Genomic DNA, 20,740 nt, shown 5'->3' on the forward strand with positions numbered 1-20,740 from the left:
GGGTCCGGTATCTTTGAAGAGCCCAAAGTAACAACTGTTACTTAAAGTGAAAATTAAAGTGTTTTCTGCGGTACCTCAAAATCCAGACAGAAGCTAAAAATGTACCCAACTAAAAGTAGAAAATATTCCCAGACTGTTTGATTTAACCTGAATTTTTTCTGGCTTGGGTTTGACACTTGGGGAGATTCTCGTGTGTTTAGGTTAAATCTGTGGCATTATTATTAGTTTGCTGACTTAGCAGACAGGCAACTTAGACCAGAGTGGGGTTTGAATCTGTACTGCAGAGTTCTGTCAGGTTCAGAGGTCCTCATAACACATGTTTTACTGATAGAAGATGATTCAGCTGAAAAACATTCAGGGTGACTACGTGCTTACGCAGGAGATAAAAAGCCTTTTCCTGAAAATACAGGATCCCTACTGAGTGTAGGGAAGGCGTCAGCGTCGTGCATGCACATCATAACTTGTAACTTGTCTCGTTTAATAGGGACTTTTTAACTTTTACCTTCATCATTTAGAGGGCCTGCTGTAAAAGATCTTTTGGTCCTTTTCATAAAATGAAAGTTTGCTCTGGAATTGAATATTCTTAAACTGATTCATGTTCTACAAAGTTAAGGTGGAGGGTCCTTCACCCAGCTCTGACTTAAGTATCAGCCAAAACCAGAATAAGTTTCAACACTGCTACAACAAGTCTGTGTGCTAAAGAGCGTTGAGTTGTTAGTGTTTTAGAGGTTGCACATGTAATGACAGGTTAGCCTGAACATCTAGAACAAATGAATGAATACATGTGGAGATACGTCAGAGTTGTAGAGCCTGAAGGCCTGTCCAGGAGGTTTGTGATACATTATCAGTAGAATGGAGGCACACAGATAAAGGTGCAAAGATTATGTTTAGGGGCGCTGTTTACCTTCAGAGATAAAGCACAGAGCTAACAGGAACCCCCCCCCCTCCTCCCTCTGTGCACAGTAGCTGAGGGTAAAACATTCAGCGGCACCTTGAAATAAACATGTTTGAAAAGGGATTTGGAAGCCAAAGAGCCCCACCCTTCACTCCGAATCCCTCAGCCTGTGTAAATAAGCCATCAGAGGCTGTCACATAACTGTTACACTGACCAGGACAAATGAGGACGCAGGGTGCTCGCCTGGCCTGCCGCCTGCCGCTGACTGTAATTGCAATCTTTCAGACGGGAAATGGCAAATTGCTCCTCTCATCATTAGCGAGCAGCTAAGACAGAAAACAGACATGCAAAGGCCTGCAAACATAATTATAATGACACACTGGGAGCAGCACTGGGAACACATCTGGGGCTTTCCTGAGCCCACTGCTGAACGGCTCAACAGGTCACAAGTGGGGACTTTTTTCCACCCCTCGCATGTGTTTAAATTCAGATCCTGGAAAGCGATCTGTTCTGTGTTTACTTAGCAACGATCGGGGGCACACTTACTCGTGCAGGCCACAGACGGAGGGTCAGAGAGTGCTCGGTAGTAGCCGTCCTCGCAGTCGCAGCGCCACGAGCCCTCGCGGTCGTTGAAGCTGTGTGCCGGACAACGAGAGCACTGAAGGTCCTGGGAAGAAGACTTGTAGAAACCCCGACCGCACGCTGCAAAGAGAGAGAGAGACGGAATGATGTCAAGACACAAAACCAGAACAAAGACAGAAAAAGACAGACAAAAACTCTTACACTTAAACTCTGAATAACAGTTAGAGGAACAAGTATCATGTTTTGAGAAACATGCAAGCAGAATTATCTGTTAGCTGTTAGAGCAGATCTTTGTTTTTTCATGATTTACTGGTTTATTTTGTGATCCTCTGATTGGGAACCATTAGAAGAGAGAGTTGTGTTTTTACATTTTCACTGAGAACTCTACAAAACAAATGGTGTGTCAGGTCTGGATACGTTGGTTTATCTCAAAGCAACACATCCTTAAAATCTGAACAACTTTGAGGTTATATAAATTGTCTAAGGCGGGCCCCAGCTATTACTTAAAAAAATGAAAATAAGCTCAGTAGAAAAAAATCAGAATGCAAACAACAACCTTCTGATCACCAGATCACGGCCGCCCCATCCCCCACACATTTTCACCATCGTCAATGAAGACACTACTTCAGGATGCACGACACAGAAGTCAAGACGTCTTTCTCTTTTGCAAACAGTTGAAGGCTCTCCCTTTTTATTTTGTTTTATTTTTTAAATATGCAAACATCACCTTGTTGCAGCTGACCTACAGAGTTCAGTTTTCAGAGGAAATTGGATAGTTAAAGAGAGGACTCAAAAGACCCCCTCACCCAATTGGTTTTCCACCAACACCTGTTTATTTTTGCAGACAACTGCACAAACAATTTGGTTCCTAACAGTGATTTAGGATTGAAATGTGTTGAAGAATTGGAGACTTTTATCATAGGGGACACAGTTCAGTTTCAACACAGGGCCCCTCTCAGGTGTAAACACGGCCATGCTGGTATATAAGAATTCAAAATAAAGCCTCTCTTAACCAGGAAGTCTGAAATTCTCACAGCGTTTTCTTATTTAGTAAACCCAGCTAAGCCGGGTTGACACAGGTAGACATTCACTGATGATCTCAGCAGTCATTACAAATCACTGAATGTCTCCAGGTGATATTAGTCCTGTGCAAACACACGCCTGAAAGAGTCCTCACTTCACACCTGAGTTCCCATCATGAGTGAGACATGACAGAACAAATCACTGTGTTCACTAATTCAAGCAGCCGGTGTCTGAATGAAGCTTCCGCCTCAGGCTTCATCACGCACGCCCGATCCCAGAAACAGCATCATGTCGAAACATCGGGGATAAAAACCACAGCCTCTCAGTTTGAAAGGAAAATAACAAGGCTATTTCTGTTTGGATGGATCGCCCGGGTCAGCAAAGAGGTCCAGCTTGTTTATAAAAGGTCCTATCTCTGAGAGGAAACATTCTTCAGCAGAGCAGAGAGATAAGAGAGTAGAGGACGCGGATCATTTCAACATCGTACCTTTGACCGGGGCGGTAAACAAACCTCAGACTGATGTGTGTAATCTGGACGGAGTCGGCACTTGCCTGTGCGCCGGGAAAGTCATCAAAAGAATTACACGCCAACACTCCGATGATTCAAACACAAACGTCCCAACAGATCCACAGGACTCAAAAAGAGCCATTAGCAAATAATGACGAGGGCTAAATGGAAAAACAAAATCTGATGACTCATCCACAGTGACTGTGAATCACAGGCTGTCGCACACAAAAGGGAATTTGGGCACTTTTCAAACATCCTTGTATTACTTATTTTTGGATGTTTACAAGAGAACAAGTTGAGCTGTAAAAAGAGCAACCTGTTGTTGTGTTTTGGCTCTTCATTTAAATGACATCAGCTGGTTTTAGGATGCATGAAACAAAAGTTCCAGAGTGCAAACGTCTGAAAATGTCCCGGTGTCCTTTGACTGGAAGTAGTTTCTCTGAGGCTTTTAGCACATGCACATTAACAGGTCCAGTGGATAGCCATGCGCGAGTAGGTGGATGAAGACAACAACAACAATGGCAAACTCCTGAGTTCTGTTTGTGCTGCTCATGTAACAACACATGTTCAGCACAGTGTAGTAGTGTTGTAGTCAAGACAAGAGTGTGGGCCAATTATTCAGTCAGACCCCAAAATGTGCAAAAATGAGGGCACTAGAATTCCCATTAAATGTTTAAATACCAGTAAAGAGTAAAAAATACTGGCTCTGTTCATTGTGGTTTCAGAGACGATGAATCCTCTGTGACCGTCTTTGTGCAAAACAAGTCTAAGCCTGTTGAAAAAAAAAACCCCAATCTGAGCCACACGACGTCCTTAACAATCTGAGAGAAATCGATACGTCTGTGAATATCTCTGCATACAAACTATGATATTACACCCAGGATGCATCTTTCATGAGCCACTGGGTGGAAATTGAGCAATGATTCTCTGACTGGGCACCTGCCAGTTCACATCTCAGCTCTGCTTCTTCTTTGTATCCGATTTGCAGGGGGGGGGGGGGGGGGGGAATAAATTGGCCACCACCTCCTCCTGCGACAGGTCGGGGATAAGAAGGATATAGAGGCATCTGAGTTTTCTTATTTTAACACTTCCAGAGCGCGGACCTGAAGAGAAGAGGCCGGGGCTCGGGGTATCCCTATTTCAGCAACATGAAAGCCCTGTCAGTCTCCATTTATCGCTCGGCCCCCTGAAACAAGAGCGCTTCTTTTTTTTTTAATCTCAAAGAGGAAAAAAAAAGACATGATTTTATCTCTAATTTTTCTTTACCTTTTCAGGCCGGTAATTGAAAACAGAGCCAACGAGGAGGCTGCTAGCGGTGGGTCTTGAATGCTGACCAGGCGAAACACACACACACACACACACACACACACACACACACACACACACAGTGTACAAGTGCTCACTCATCATTCTTAGCTGCTTTTTTACTTTATATAGCGCTCTGATGAGCAATAATACTTGAGAGGCAGACGAGGAAACTATCTCTAGTTGCTGTATCTGATACAAAGTGTAAACAGTCCGCCCCCCCCTGCAGATGTTGATAATGACACTGAAGGGCTTTCTCCAGCAGGTTAAAGATTGGCTAGATCCCGTCTAAGACCGCGCTTTCTCCCACCACGCCACGTTGTTTAAACATTCTGATAAGCCATCGTGTGTCTTGTTTGCCTTCGGGGTTTGTGAGAGCTCGTCTGCTGGGTGGCCGGTGTGCAGGGGACCCAGGCTATCTCCCATCGAGACCACCACTCCAGCAGACAAAGAGGATCCAGAGGTCCAGATTAGGACGAGAGCGAGAGCCTGCGGCGGAAAATAAACACATGTCTACTGGAAAAGTGCAATTTATTGCAGCTTCACTTTTATTCTCGTAACTTTTACAGGTTTGGTTTAGTTTTTTTTTTTAAACAAACAAAACGCAGTTCATGACTTTAACTCTACACTGTTTCAATTTCATTCTCTTTTCCCCCCAAACCATACCGTCGTAAATCTGCCTGGATTGAAATAATTAGATAGTTTATGCGTAGGTTTTAGTTTCCAGATGTAATGCTGCTCAATCATCACTTGTGGGCCTCCATTGATGTGTGGTAGTGACTGTCTTCTGTGTTTTGATAGATTTTTATATTTTAATCGACTGGGGACATTACTGGGTGGGGAGTAGATGTGTTTCCTCCAGCCAATGACAGCATGCAGTTGAGTTAAGGAGGAAAATATATATTCATAGTAAAGCAAAACGCCAAGCAGATAAAACTGGTTCCAAGACGAAGGTGAACCTTGAGTTGGTTGAAGCCATCCTGCTTTCTATTGGACAGTCAGGGGCCAAACAAAGGCGGTTAGCTTGTGTTAGCTTGATAAATTAATGGCTTTTTCATTACAACAAATGTTCTCAGGTAGCTTGCAGTAAACGTACAACCTGCAGTGGACGCGCTATGAGTCCAGTTTGAATGTTGTGAAGAACATTTTATTGACTCTACCTTCAAGTAACCTTCATGTTTACAACCTGTCTGATTTCCTTGCTGCCCTCATTTGCTGTTTTTTTTAAAACTCTATTAGTCATGTGTACAAAGCTGCACCTCGTCTGTTATCAGTTTATCTCCACTGTTTACCGACTGTCTGTACTGTAACAGGCTGAGCCTTTCTCTGGAAGGAAAGTGGCTTTGTGGGGAACATATGCATGTGATCTAGTCCGACCAGTTTATTTCTTTACTGTTGGAAGTGAGTCAAACAGAAGGACGTCCAATGGACACAGTAAAGTTGATGCTTTCTTCGGGGTTGTTGAGTTGCAGCATTCACTGCTCTCAGTCACATGACCGACTCGGGAGACCTCTTTCATGGTATTTCTTTGTGTTGTTTTTCCAGACACGGCCTTCGTGTTTGTCAGTGTGTCCGCTGTGTTTGGCACCCGGAAATGTTTACAGAAGCAACAAGGCGGCAAATGAGGCCTCAAAAAAAAAAAAAAACCCGAATGCCTGCATGACACAAGCAGCTAAGTGTTTCTGCAGCTCTACCCCACCACCACTGGCAGCTCATTGAGTGACAAGTACAAACACAGGCGTCCCGGCTCGGCATTCCTGTCCCAGCAGCAGCAGCACTCAGTGCACACTGACTCGACGCTGGTGAGTTTCCGTTCCTGGCACCAGCTGCTGGAGAGACGCTCTCTTAGTCGCATCCAGACGAGATGATAGTGAGTGAGAGCTTCTCTGTCGAGTGTCCCTGCAGCTACACTTTCCTTCTGAGTGGAAATATCTACAAAGCAATTACACAAGTCTGTTTACTAAGTAGCTTCCTTTAAGTGAGAAAATGACCCACACACAACTGACACACCAACACGTCGACACTTTGAACTCTATACTCAATGAGTCTGCCACCGTTGTTGTTTTTTGGAGTCTCTTTGAGTTCTTCATGGTCCTAAAATCTGACCAGAACTGAAGATATAACATAATGAAAGACACATTTTGGAAAATATGCTGATCCAAAAATATGAATGTGATGGGTGCACGACTACAGGCCGTCTGCATGCGACGGCTATGATCTCTGTGTGCGTCATTTAACTGCTGTGTTATGTCTCCCTCGCTGTGAGGTACATGTATGAACAACCAGATCTATAGGATGTCAGGGGCAGTCCTCCTGAAATGTTTCGGCAGAGTAAACGTGAAAAAAGGGTGTCTTCCTTTAAATCTGAACAACCCTAAAGGCCACACACAATTTGTAGCTCCAGCAGTTTTTGGTGTTTTTCTTCTTCAATCAAGTCAAAGAGGATCGTGCAAATATTGCAGCAGCCAGACTGTTACAGCCTCCCGTCGAGTGTGCATTTCCACACATTTTAAATTACCAGACCATAATCATATCAAAATGGTGCAATATGAAGAGGCTAACAGAAGTGTTAGCTTTCAGCTGCTAAGTGATGAAAGCAGTTTCTCTGATGGTTATTTATTGAAGATAAACCAAACCGGAGCTTTGTAGAAAAACACATTTTCAAATGGTTAAAACATCGTACAGAAGTTGAGACTCTTCTCTGTCTGCTTCCACGAGAGAACTAACAGCTCGACGTGTAATTACTTTTGTAAAGGATGAAAAGTGTCCTTGAGTAAAAGGACAGTGTTTGTAAGCCTCCTTTTGGCACAGAAAAAACACGGACTAATGGCTTCCGTTTGTGGATGCGGACCCGTTAAAAAAAAGCTCTGCGACGCACAACAACAACAGCGGGCTTATTTACAACACTGAGAAATTAGTCAGTCCTCAGAGAAGCGGGTTTGAGGTTAAGCAGAGAGAGAGAAGAAAAATACAAGTCTTAAATTCCAGCCCGCTCCTCGGCAGCGCACAGAGCCAGCATCTGTAATTTCCCCTTCCAGTGGTCAAGCTCTTTCATTCAGTGATGTCGGGGGGGGGGGGGGGGGGAGCTGCAGTCAGCAGTTTCATATAGAAAGAGGACGAGGAGCCTGAGAAAGGAGCGGTCCTCAGAGTGCTGGGATTGAGATAATCAAAACTCTCACACTGTCCCACAGAATCAAACAAAGTGTCCTTATCTTATGCAGACACACATATACAAAAAAAAAAAAAAGAGGGGGAAGCGGATTTCTCTATTTTTGTAAGATCTCCGTTTATTTCTTTTTCCTCCGAGCTGAGCTTCTTAACATTCTTGAATTACATCCAGTTTCTCACACGCTTTGCCAGTGTCATGACACTCGGGGTGAGCGACAGAAGAGGGGAGGGTGGGGAGAGAGAGGCGATGACTCCTTACGCGACAGCCTGACATATCCCTTCCCCGGCCAAAATAGAAAATAATTATTTCCCCTGTCTGGGGGTGATGCCGTGGCACTTGATGTTTTTTTTTTTCTTCTTTTTTTTTTTCTCTCAGTTAATCTTGTGCCTTTGCTGACAGATCGGATTCCAAGTTTGCCCTTTAAGTTTTCTGTGTACTTCTCTGGGTCTCTGTGCAGTTGCTGCGGCTGCTTAGGAAAGTGCCAAAATACATCCACGGCCTTGAGAATTTAAATCTGTACCGAGCCACAAAAACTAAGAACATGGAGCAAAGAGTACAACTGAATAACGGGGTTAAAAGTGTTCAGATTTGCCAGACAAATGTGTCATAGGGCATGTACGTGTAAAGCATCGTCCATGGGTTCAATTATATCCTCGAAATACATAACTGCTAGTTTAACCTTTGACCATCTTAATCAGATCTACTTTGTTGGTGCTTTGCTTTAAATGGTTCTCATGTCAACGCAAAGTGCAGAAACCACTTTTTGCCCTTGCAGGTCAAATTAACAGGAATAAAAATCACCTCATGAAAAGTCTGAAAGTAACACAATAACGGACAGAGAGCTGGACAAAAAGAGAGAAGTCACAGCTATAGCTGCAAGATGGGACAACAAGATGCCTCTTGATTTTATTTTTTAAGATTATCTTTAAGATTATTAGAGAGACAGGACAGTGGAAAGAGTAGGAAATCGAGGAGATAGAGAGAGAGAGTTGGTATCGACATGCAGGATTTGATCCCAAGCTGCCCGCCTTGTTGACTTCAGCCTCTGTACATGGGTCGTGCAAAACAAGATTCAAAATTCAAGATTCAAGATTCAAGATTCAAGATTCAAGATTCCCTCATTGTCAGTCAGACTCTATACCAGACAGGTACACAGCAGAATGAAATTCTGTTGCATTTGGCTCAAGACAAAACAAACCACTAGACCACCGGCGCCATGCCTTTTGAATTTTATTCCAAGTGCTTGACTATTTTGGGATCCAACAAATCATTAAAGACCTGGCTTTGGTGGTAGTGTGACGTTTTAGAGGATAAGAATACAGCATTAATGAGAAGCTAATGTTAGCAGGATCTATCGATGCTTAAAATTAGCATTATTTATAATCTAGGTATTTACTATTCCTGCATGTTGGTATCAGGAATTGCCTTGTCTGCATGTGTGTTAAAGCCAGTGTGTATAAGTATACAGTCCATGTGGTCGTCTACTTTGAGGTGTATGACCCTCAAAAACATGGCCAAAAGTAGCTTTGTGAAATATTAAAAATCACTGTGTAAGAGTTAGTTTGGTGTCCGTTCTTGTTTACAATCCACAAATTCAATCTGTGTTACAATCCTTATAACTCCTGAGCAGGGGGGGCCGTAGCTGGTCCAGGCAGGGCAGCTGGGATATAGAGATTCTCCCCATCTGTCTCAATATTGCTTTGGATCGGGCTCAGAGTGAGCCGCAGTATGGGAATGTGGGAGATTCAATGTTTTTCTGCAGACCAGCAGAGCCGCAGTGAGAATGACTAGTGTGGGCCTTTCTGTCTCCACGGTTGTAGCATGATGAGCCCTGTCAGGGCCGGTTCCCCATCCGCCCCCCCCTCCCCCCTCTTCTCTGACTGCCCTCCCGTCCGGCCTGATTATGTGTTAAATCCGCCCATGTGTCGGGATGGATGTGGAAAGAATGCGTGCTGAGCGGAGCCGAGCGGGGCTGTTGGAGACCCGGAGAGAGCAGCCTGGAGATAGCACCCCATTAGAGTGATAAAGAGGCAGAGGGAGGAGAGCAGCCGACAGGACCAACATGCAGGCCCTGCCGCTGATGAATGCCAGGTGGAACGGGTCAAGCCCGATAAAGGAAACAGTTTATTTTCTTATTTCAAAAAAACACCAGAGCTTTCTGTAAAACGCCAGCCACGGTCCGGCCTCTCCGATAGGAAAATGCCTTTATAAACATCAGCTCTAAACACAGGCCTGGTACAATGGGGAGCCGGTCCCTGTGGTTTATACAAGTGTGTCTTTCCCTTTGTCTGCACACATCTCACATCCAATGCTGAGCTGGTCTACAATGCAATCCTCTGATCGGCCGTGGATAGCCTTTGAAATCATCCTTTATCTAGTTTCTATATTCAGATTACGGAGAGATTACAGAGAGCCTTGCTTTGCTACACAAACATGTTTTTCCTTCTGGTTAATTTCCTGAAGAGGCCCATGTGGCAAGTGGTCCAAAGCTACAGACAAAAGATGTTTGGTGAACCTTGACTTCAGAATATTTTATCTCTGATGTTTTTCCTACAAATGTTTTTTTTGTCATGTCACAAAAAGAGGCCAAACTCCTCCAATGGGAGGCTGGATTACCAACCATGCAGAGCTTCTGGGGCCCCCTAGGAACGAGGGCCCCAGAAGCTCTGAGGTTAACTGTTTGCTGTTTCCACTGGTTTGTGCTTCTTTGGGGAAATGTACATCAAAAGGCAAGAGTGATGTCTAAAAGATCATTTACAGGGTTATGTGACAAACAAGTATCAGGACCTGTAATCAATAAGTGTTTCTAAATGTTTTATGGCTGCATGAAGTCAACTGTCTTCATCAGCCTTGGGGCTCCAGATAGCCTAGTGGTTATGACAAGGTGTGCAGAGGCGATAGTCTTCGTCGCAGTGGCTGTAGGTTGGAATCCAACCTTAACTCTTTCATGAGTTACCCCTTAACTTTTCATGTCTCTCTTCATCTGCCCTATCCAATAAAGACAAAAACAACCAAGAAGAAGGCTCCATGGTTTGTTATAAACCCATTCTTTATTGAGTAATCAAAGCAACATTATGGAGGAATTTAGTTTGGTTTGGTGCTTTGGCGCCCACCAAAGGTCCTCCAGGCGGGTGGGCCAGTTTCAATCTGACCTGTGGCTTCTGCAAGTCTTTCCCCACTCTCTCTCTCCCTGATTTCTGGCTTTGTCCACTGTCCTACAGTATCTCTCTAATAAAGACAAAAAAAGCCCCAAATAAACCTTTACAAACTAGTTCGATTTCCGTTTGGCTTCAGGTTTGCTTCTTTTAGTTTCCATTGTTTAGAAGGTGTTATCAGAGCCAAATCATCCTCAGAGGTTTCCTCTACTCCAAAACAAATTCACTGGTTTAAGAATTTGGTGAGGCCCCCTAACAACATCCAGTGTGTGATAGCCCTGACATCTTCTTCATTTCTTAATAAAGGACTATCATGCAGTTTTCACGTATTTAACCTCTGACCAGGTGTGGACTTTTTTGTTGTTGGAAGCATTGGAATATCAGACACAATGCCCAGACAAGAGTGGGTGGAGGTGATGCTGCACGGTAGCTCTTCTTTTTTTCTTTTTTTTTTTGTCTCTCCTTGGCAGGTGAGTCTGCCCACGCTCAATGAGAAATACTGTCTGGACACAAGGAGTCATAGAGCTGATTTGTAATTAAGATCTACATGTTGTAAGATTTTATAACGTGACCAAACATTTTTTAAATGGTAAATGGACTTAAGCTTGTGTAGCGGTTTTCTAGTCTTCTGACTACTCAAAGTGCTTTTACACCGCAGGTCACACCTACACATTCACACACTGATGGTAGAGGCTGCTGTGCAAAGAGTCCATCAGTATTACCTGATCCATTCATACACATTTAAACACATTTATACACTGCCGTCAAAGCAGCTGGAACAATTAGGGGCCAAGTGTCTTGCCCAAGGATACGTCAAACATGTTGCTGCAGGAGCTGGGTATAGAACGGCCGACCTTCTGGTTAAAAGACGACCAACTCTACTAACTGAGCCTCAGCTGCTCCCCTTTAGCACGTACAGATTCTTGGATACCTTGCACCGCTGTATGGACACATATGAAAACATGCCAAACCACTTCTACCTTTTAAAAAACAATGGAAATGTCTCCCTCAAATGCATCTGATTGTTTCTTTCACGCTGCAATTCCCTGTAAATACTGCCATAAACATTCTCTGTCAGCTGGTTCAGAAATGCCCCGTGTCGAGCTGGATGCTCAGACAACCATGAAATGCTATTTAAAAAAAACCTCCTGCTTTATGTGTTTCAGTTTTTACTTTCAGGGCATACGATTAGGACCATGACCGTGCGTTACGACTGTAGAGAAGGATGTCAATAGCTCACACGGAGCTTATTTCTTATGCATTAACGTAGCCCGCAGCCTCTGTGTGTGCTGCTCTGATTAGATGTGACTTATGTTCTTTGCCTCAATAAATAGTCGGCCTTGGTGTGGACATTCATCAGACTCTGTTTACCGCCTTTTTATGCATACTGAACTGTGGGCTGCATCTCTTTTATGGACTAAAGCCTGTGGTGTTTTCCTCTGCAATATACGAGGCAGTACATCTTGTGAGTTATTTCAAGAGCAACACGGGCTGGGGAAGAGAAAAAAAATCGGAGCCGTGCGTATTTCTTCTACTTGAAGAGCCAGAGGACGACTCAATTGATCTCACAGGTGATGTGTGGACTTCTGCAGCTTGCTGAACTTTTACAGAAATCAAGAGAACAGATATGAGTTATTTATGAAGCTCACTGCAGAGAATGCCAACATTTGGCTCATGGCTTTGCGTCGTCTATTATAATATTACGCAAAGACTTCTCGCGGCTCCGTCTTTTGTTTGGTTCTAAACGTGTGTTGTTATCTGATCACAGGAGCAACAAAGTAGGCAGCAGGTGTTTTTTCGATTTTTCTCCCAGAAAAGACCGTCGCAGCGCTCTGAATCTTTTTTTTCAATGAAGAAAGAGAGCCTGCAGACATGTTAATCTACCACCTATGAGAGGCGAGGCGCCTAAACCAGCTCTGGGAAACTGTGGCACATCACACAAAGGAAAGGAAAAGAGCTGCAGAAAAAAATCTCTTCATGGGACGGAGGTAGAGTTTCAATGTCAAATTCCCTTTCAAACGAGTTCATTTGGAAGGTCCCGACACCTCCCGCGGGCTTTGAAAGACAGAGGGACTCTAGGACATCGCTGCGAGAAGTCAGTTTAAAATAAGCTACTGATACAAAAGTTTAACACAGTTAAAGACGCCGATGTCAAACTGTGCTGGATCCTCCCTTCACCCCTCACTTACTCCGAAGGGCTCAGTCTGGCTGCTGCTGAACTCCACACATGCAGACAACCGAGCCATTCATCCGAGGTACCTGTGCTTAGCGGGAGATAAGTAGCTTTTCCACAAGAAACAAAGAGAAGATTAGCATTCCCTTACACTGTGTTGGAGGGCACGCAGCTTTGCCCTCTGAGCAGAGTGAAAACCCAAAGGAAGTGCCTGCTCGGTTTGTTCACAGCAAAGATCAAAGCCAGACACTGATTAAGTTATATTAAATATTTTTAAGCTAACATCCTCACTGCAGAGCTGAAAGTAAGGCTGCAGCCAGGCCAAGAAGTGAAACCCTAAAGTGGCAAAAAACAGCAAACTAAGGCACAAGTTAAAGGTGCATTCCAGTATTTTTTTACCCTCATATTTAAGAGTCTAAATGACTTAAAGGTAGCAGTTTATGGTCCAGCCTGCAAACTAAAGTCTTAATCTTTAATGGACAATGCAATTGAAGTATGTCCACTTAGTGTCCTTGGTTTTGCCACTGACACTCCGATTGTTATTCTTAATGCCTGACAACATTAAAGGAAGAGAGGGATGCTTTTAAAGAAAAGGCTGTCCCATATTCTCCTCATGTCCACCTTTCATGTTGTCAGCCTGTGGAACTTGTATAACAGCTTTGTAGCTCAATAAACTCCTTATTTATCTGATACTGGTGTCAGTAAAAACCCTCATTTCAGCTTCTGCCACCAAACGGTTCAATTCAGCTGCTGTCTCTTTAAGGCCCCTCCCTACCTGCCCAGCTCTCTGGAAGCTGGCCAATCAGTACAAAGCTGTGCGGCTGCTCTCCAGCGCTGGGAGAAGAGGGTCGATGTCAGAGGTTTCAACAGAGGCCTGCATAGAGGTTTGAAGCCGTCTCGTGAAACTTGTGGTTTCATATCGGGGAACTATCACATGATTAGCGGAACAAGCCGTTTAGCGCCCTCTGCAGACTCATCCTGGGATTACTCCAACATACGTTTAACTCATGATCAAAAACCTTGCCCACGTTTAGTTTGAGCATCCAGCATTGTATTTGACATACCAAATAAAATAACTGTTTTTGTCTATGGATACTGTTTAAAGTTTAAAAACAGTTACCAAATTCCTCTTTGAGATTAGCATCACATACTGTGAAATATATGTGTTATAAGTCATCATGTATCCAAGTTTGTTTCATCAATATTTATTATTATTCAAGAAGCACAGAGAAGTAGAAGAAGTTCTATGATCTTCTTGAAGACGACAGCGTCAGTAGAGTCATTGCTCAAAGAGAAAGAAATCTCAGAACACCTGTTTCTCTTTCAGCTCTCTCGCTGATTAACTGCGCCGACTTGGAGGGTTAAAATGAAGGACATTTTAAGATTAAATCCATTACACGAGTGAATTTACAGCCTCTCACTCTGCCTGAGCCGGAGCTGGATGTGGAGCGTGCACACAGTCCTCCTCAGAGGTCCCTGCTTCCTTAAGCTATCATGGGGAGTGAGCTTTTTGAAATGGATTCTCAGTGACATGGAAAATGTCCCTACCTAATCGCCTTTTGTTTAGTTCATTTAACTCACATGGAAACAGGAGAGAAGGCCCTTAAGGCCGGCCAGGCGGCTACCTTTAATGGTTGAAGTGGTCAGCTCTAAATGGGGGAGGGGGGGGGCTGTTGCTGAAAGAGGCTGCAGACGAGGGGAGGACTCTGCATTCTGGGGATGAAAGCACAGGGTCCAAAGGTCTGAGCGACCCAAAGCCCCCTGCGGCCCGAGCAAAATCAGCACTGAAAATGTCCCCAGTCAGCAACACAGCATTATCTCTGAATTGTGCCAATGCCTGCCAACCCTCCTGACCCAGCCCAGCCCCCGTCGGTCTCAGTCCAACCCCCCCCACCCCAAACAGTCCCCTGGCAGAACAGAGAGAAAAGGAACAATGTCGAACCAGCCGCTGCGCACCAGCCTCCCCTGACACACAAACAGACCAGCTTTCAGATGGCCATGAGTGACTGTGCAGATCTAGGCTACACTCTAAAACCATCCATTCTTTCAAATATTCAACCCACATGGTGCTTTTGGGGATTTGTTTTGGCATTTTGTGCTATTTTCTGACTTTTTAATGGTAAAATCACTTTCACATGATTTTGATCATTAGCACTAGCATTACAAGACTCACTGAGGTGTTTGTTCACCCGCTCTGGTTGTACAAAGCTTGGATACATCCTAGTGCTGTGTGATGAAATCACCTCTAAACTGACGTTTCTCTCTTGAATTGATAAATCTCAACGTATATCACACAACAGAAACAAATGAGAGACAACACCAAAACAGCCCACAATTATTAGAACTCAAGCTAGGCTAACATTTCAACTACTTGAATGTTTTACTTCATATAATCATCTACTTTTAGATATATGTTGTTCATGCATAAGTTTGTTATTTTGGTAACACATTAAGTCACCCATCATGTGAAGGCTATGAGAGAAACAAGCAGAGCTAAAGTTAACTGCAGCTCAGCTCTCAGCCCATGAAGCCCACCTGAAAAAAACATGTAGGCCTATTTATTAACCAGTTTTATCATTGGCTCTGTTTGTGTTCAAGATGAGGAGACTACTGAGGATAGTTCATCTCTTGGTGCAAACCCACAGAAACCATGAATACTTGAGAACTTCAAGCCTTTAAGTGAGATAACACTGATTGCTGCAACTCAGCTCTCAGCCCCTGAAGCCAATCTGAGAAACAGACTATCAGTGTGAAACTACTTTATTCCGTTTTTTAAAGTGTTTCATCATTTGCTCTGTTTGTTTTAAAGAGGGGACGACTGCTGAGGATAATTCAGCTCATGATAGAAACCTAGAGATTCATGAACACGGCAGAACTTGAAGCCTAAAAAGTGAGCTAACAGCTCAGCTCTCAGCCCCTCCTAATGTACAGTTCACCAAAGAGAATCGAAAAAAGAAACAGACTTTAACGTGAAACTGCTTTGTTCACTCTTTCTACCAGTTATTAAAAAAAAACAGCCTTGAAATAATTTGTTAGACAGCTTTAATTATTGCTGCTACTGAACTACACTGCTGCAAACCCCAGCCTATATGCCCTGTGTTTCACAAAGCTATCTTAATTTTTAACAACTTACAAAAATCTAAAGCTGAACTTCCTCCTACAACACCATCCAAAGAATACTTTGACTTTTGCTTCCTCTGCAATGTTGGGAAAAAAAAGTGTGAAGTTATGTAATCAGTTATTGATTCTCCTCTTAGAGAAAGATTGAGGAGCAGAGCCAGTGGTCTGAAGCCTCCCAGAGGAGCAGCTTCACTGACAACAGGGCCCGAGACCCCGGGCTCGCTCACATATCACTTTCACCCTCCTGCCACGGGGACACAACACAGAAAGCCAAAGACATTGTCTTTTGACATGGAGTTCGCCTGTCTGATCACATCCCTCTCACGCAGTCAGCAGGCAAGCAATTACAAAAAAGACATCTGCGCCACAGTTTGGATAGCTAAAAAGGGTGAAAGCTGCGAGTTGCAAACGGCATGGAAGTGGGGGATCGATGGAGATGTCTGAACCTGTTAGTGCAAGTGGAGATGAAGGCCGCTGCACCGTGGGGAGGGCTCTTTTGTCATGCAGCGAGAGGGGGCCGGAGAGGTGACTCTGCTGGCGATCAGGGGTCAACTGCTGCGATCATCCATCTTCTGTCTTGACAGTGTCCTGTCAGCCGGGTCGCTCATGTTACTAAACACAACAGGCCGGCCTCCATTGTGGCGCTGCGCTCATCTGCAGCCATGTGTAAATGAAGTTAATATTCACTGACCTCCTGCACGGCCAAAAGCAGACCCCGGTATCACCTTGGAAATAACGCTATCTGACGCAGAGTCGTGGAGGTCTCCCCTTTTTTAAAGGACCCTCTCAGCATGTCTTTGTGTGTGCGTGAGAATGAGGCCGTTTACTTTGATTCTGTCTATTCACAGGATGCAATGTAGGGTCTCAAAATTGGACTGGCAGGTCAAATTCCAAGACCTGGATACTGATAAGTCATCACTCTGTGTGTTTTTTTCTTGCTGACTTGAAATGGCAGTTCCTTTTATCTGCAATCTTAAATTGAAAGCTTTCTCCTCAGAGTCTTACCTCAAGTAAACACTCAAACGAAAAAGTTCATATTCCTGACATGCAATCAACATACCCCGCCGAGAAATATCAAAATCAGTGGTCAATAGTGGTCGGCTTTAAGCTAACACAAGGAACGAGGGAAACACTCGACCATGTCTATAATTCATTATAAGCAATCCTGTGCCCTTATATGGCAGTTTAAAAAGGTTTGTAATACATGTTCCTTTGAGGTAGGTGGACATGGCACGTTATCACCATCATGACATTAGCAGGTAAGGAAGGCTTATTTAAAACTGTTCTAACGTGTCTGAGTATAAATTCAAAGGATCTGAATTAAAATATATGTCCAGGACTTTAATCATAAGCATGACTTTGTGAGCTTTCAGTAAAGATACTAATAAAACTTAACTTATTCATTTTAAACTGAGAAGAGAGCGAGTCATCCGAGTTAGTCTGGAAATGAAACAAATGGGACGCCTGGATGTGAAGCCGATATGAACAAATGGATCCAAAACAAGACCAGGGGTTCGAGCATTAAAAGGTCAAATAATCTACGGTTACTACATAATTGTAAAATATTTCCAATGAATTTTGTGTTTAATGGTCCCGACAGTGTGTGCGAGCCTTCAACAGTGGAGTGGAGCCTTCCCATCAGCTGCTTGATATTCATGTATGCGTGAAGCTTATCAGCAGAGGTGAGAGACAAACCCATTACTAGAGACCGGACACTCGCAGCCTCGTGTCCCGCTTTAAGCTCAGTGCACGGGGCTGAGTTTGTGTGTGTTTGACATTATATTTAGTGTTTCATTTGATATTTTTCTGGGGGCGCCGGAAGTCTAGCAGTTAGTACGCCCCCCATATACAGAGGCTATAATCCTCGATGAGGGCGGACGGGTTCAAATTTCTGACTCTATCCACTCTCCTAACTCTAAAATAAAGGCCTAAAAAGCCTTTCTTTAAGTGTCTTATTCCACTGTAACTTTCCCTCTGTTGATCTAAAACTGCCTTTTTTATATAGAGCTTCTTTTTGAGCTTATTTTAATGAATGAAAACAGAGGCTAAAATAAGAGTTTTAACAGATGTAGAAGAAGAAGATAAATATGGACTTTTTTTCCAGAGAGCGGGCCAATCAGAACAAAGTGAGTATGTGGGGAGGCGGGGCCTTAAAGAGAAAGGAGCTGAAATTAATTGTTTCAGGGAGAGGCTAAAATGAGGGTTTTTACTGACACCAGTATCAGATAAATGATGAGTTTATTGAGCTGCTAATCAGGCTAAGCTACTCTAAAGGTTTCACAGACTGAAAACGTGAAAGGTGAACATGAGGAGAACACGGGGCCTTTAATAATTGTGTCAATTATTTTAAAATGTCCTCTTGTGTAAAGCACTTTGAGACGCCTTTTGCAGCCATCTTTCCCTCACTGTGTTACCTCTGAATCTGGAGCAGACAATAACCTTTGTTTTAGTTGTCATTTCGGTTTCAGTGTAAGAGCTGGTGCAGCAGTTCATATGAATGTAACGTCGAGACAAATATTTACCCTTGTGAATGAGCCCCCCCCCCCCCACGGTGAATGTTTTTGTCTGTAAAAAGAGGCATTTGTATTTAATGTGACGTGTTGACAGGGCAGCCGGATCCCACAGAAAGAGCTGCTGCTGCACCAGCTTGAGCCAGTGTATCCCAGGAAACTACTTCCTCCTCCTCCCACTCGCTCTTACTTTATCGTCTCATTTAGACGTGTATTTTTAAGAGGGGGCACTGCATGTGGAGGGAAAAATAAATAGACTTTATTACAGCTTGCCAAATGTTCAACATTCTACCTTCTTTTTTTGTTTTATCCACTGAGGATGTGACAGCGGTTCAGTCTCTACAAATGAGAGGGAATTAGAGGGGAGCGCTGCAGAAACGTACAGCGATATCTTTTGTTCTTGACGACAGCTTCCACTGAAATCTAACACCCTCTCTCTTGGCTTTTTTTTTTTTGTTGGGTTATTTTAACGACTATTGTTCTCTTGTCTGCAACAAAACGTACTATGAAAACATGGTTTCTTTGTTTTATCCACCTACTTACAGCAAATAAGGAGCAGAGGAGCTATTTTCATAGATATTTAAAGGGACAATCCGCTCCCAATTTCTAATTTTTAACATAAAAAAAAAAAATCCCAATAGTTTGGATAATATTCTCAGTGAGTTGCTGTTCATGATGACCCGAATTTTAAGTTTGCAAAATATCAATGAGTAAGAGCTTATCTACTCCAACATCTTGTAATGCCTTTTCTTGTTGCCTGAATAAAAAGTTTAAAACCCAAATTCACAAATCGTACGTCTGTATGAGGCAGAAAGCAACAACTCGTTCCATCACACGACCCTGAACCAGACATTTCACTTTTTTTTTTTTTTTTATCTGTGATATATGAATCCTCCCCATGTGATACATTTAAGGACAACGCTTTAAAGTATTGGTAGAACCATCCCGAGCAGAAAGAACAACATCTGTGTGTCTGCGGCTACCTGCCAGGGCCGCCACAACAAACAGGAAAAGCCCCGAGCTGAGGAAGAATGCGACCATTCACAGGAAGCTGACAGAGGTGCTGACAGGACGAGCTCCCATCCATCACCAATGTATTTCAATCGTGAGTGATTTAGGTCAATTTGGGTCTCCTGTGGATTCGGCACACACCTGTCATTTGCATAATTAAGCTCTGCGGCGGCGGTACAGACGGCCATTTGGTGCATTAGATTCACACCTTATCAATCAAGGGGAGCATCACGACGAATGAGGACCTCCTGACTGCTGGCTTCCTGGCTCCATTTGAAATGCTAAGTGCAGCTTTTCCTGCAGGCCGGGCTGCCCGGGCCGCCTGGTGGCTTCCATACATGTTAGCTGTCGTGCTTGATCCCTGAATGTTTCCCCCCGGGGGGCTCAATCATCAATCAGTCTCCAACTAACTTCTGTCCAACTCCCTGACAGTGGAGATGGATGGAGCGGGCGTCTACAGGATGCTGTATCCTCTCATTAATTCTCTTGTTAGCATGCACCGATAGCAGCCAGATACGGACGTGTTTTTACCCAGCAGATAGGGGCCTCTCGTCCCCGTCTCTGGGCGAGGGTCAACAGTTAATCATTTCTCAGGCTTGGTTACTTAGTACCACAATGATGTGATGTGTCAAAATGGGACAACATGCATTCCCTGGATTGAGCCGAACAAAGACGGCAGTGTCCTCCCACAAGGGCCCTCTCTCTGTCCAAACGACTCTGCGGCTCCGCTGCAACCGGCAGCCAGCGCCGAACAAGACCAGCGGATGAATGGGCGCTATTTTCAACAACACGCACCGCTCGCTAAAATGAAGGCCCCGCGCAGGCTGCGGGGACACTTCAACTGGCCTTTTTCAACACCCATTACACTGAGAGCAGTGAACGCAGCGGGCGGAGAAGAAGAGTGACATTTACTGCCACAGATTGCCACACAAAGAGTTAAAGAGAGACACGGGGGAGGAGGGAGGAGGGAGGAGGGGAGGGGGGGAGGGGGGGTGTAGGGGTGAGAGACAAGGGGTCCCTCTTTGCTGACGGTGATGAATGAGTGGATCACAACACATTTGGGGAGGAGGCCTTCGCATCCACAGAGGGGGCTCCTCAAATGACATGACTGACAGCTCTGCTCACGCTCGCCCGCTCCACCTGCAGCCCGCCCTCTGGCTGGGGGTTTTACTCGGCGGCCATGTTGTAACCGTAGCACGGCTGTACTTACTAAAATAGGCCAGTAAAGACTTGTGTTAAGGAGCAGTATGCGTCAACAGAAGCGCCTGTCTGATCACTCAACAGTCTGT

The 20,740-nt window shown here is 44.2% G+C and overlaps 1 protein-coding gene across 7 annotated transcripts in view; it reads right to left on the minus strand.

Annotated features, from left to right (window-relative positions):
• Positions 1–20,740, minus strand: part of epha7 (eph receptor A7) — a 101,320-nt gene that overhangs the window by 73,766 nt on the left and 6,814 nt on the right. For all 7 annotated transcript variants that reach the window (XM_065963477.1, XM_065963476.1, XM_065963475.1 and 4 more), the window contains exon 4: positions 1,442–1,597. In XM_065963477.1, the coding sequence (XP_065819549.1) occupies positions 1,442–1,597 (156 nt within the window). The remainder of the gene's footprint in view (positions 1–1,441; positions 1,598–20,740) is intronic.

The sequence above is a fragment of the Labrus bergylta genome, chromosome 15, assembly GCF_963930695.1.
Source record: "Labrus bergylta chromosome 15, fLabBer1.1, whole genome shotgun sequence".
Classification (NCBI taxonomy): domain Eukaryota; kingdom Metazoa; phylum Chordata; class Actinopteri; order Labriformes; family Labridae; genus Labrus; species Labrus bergylta.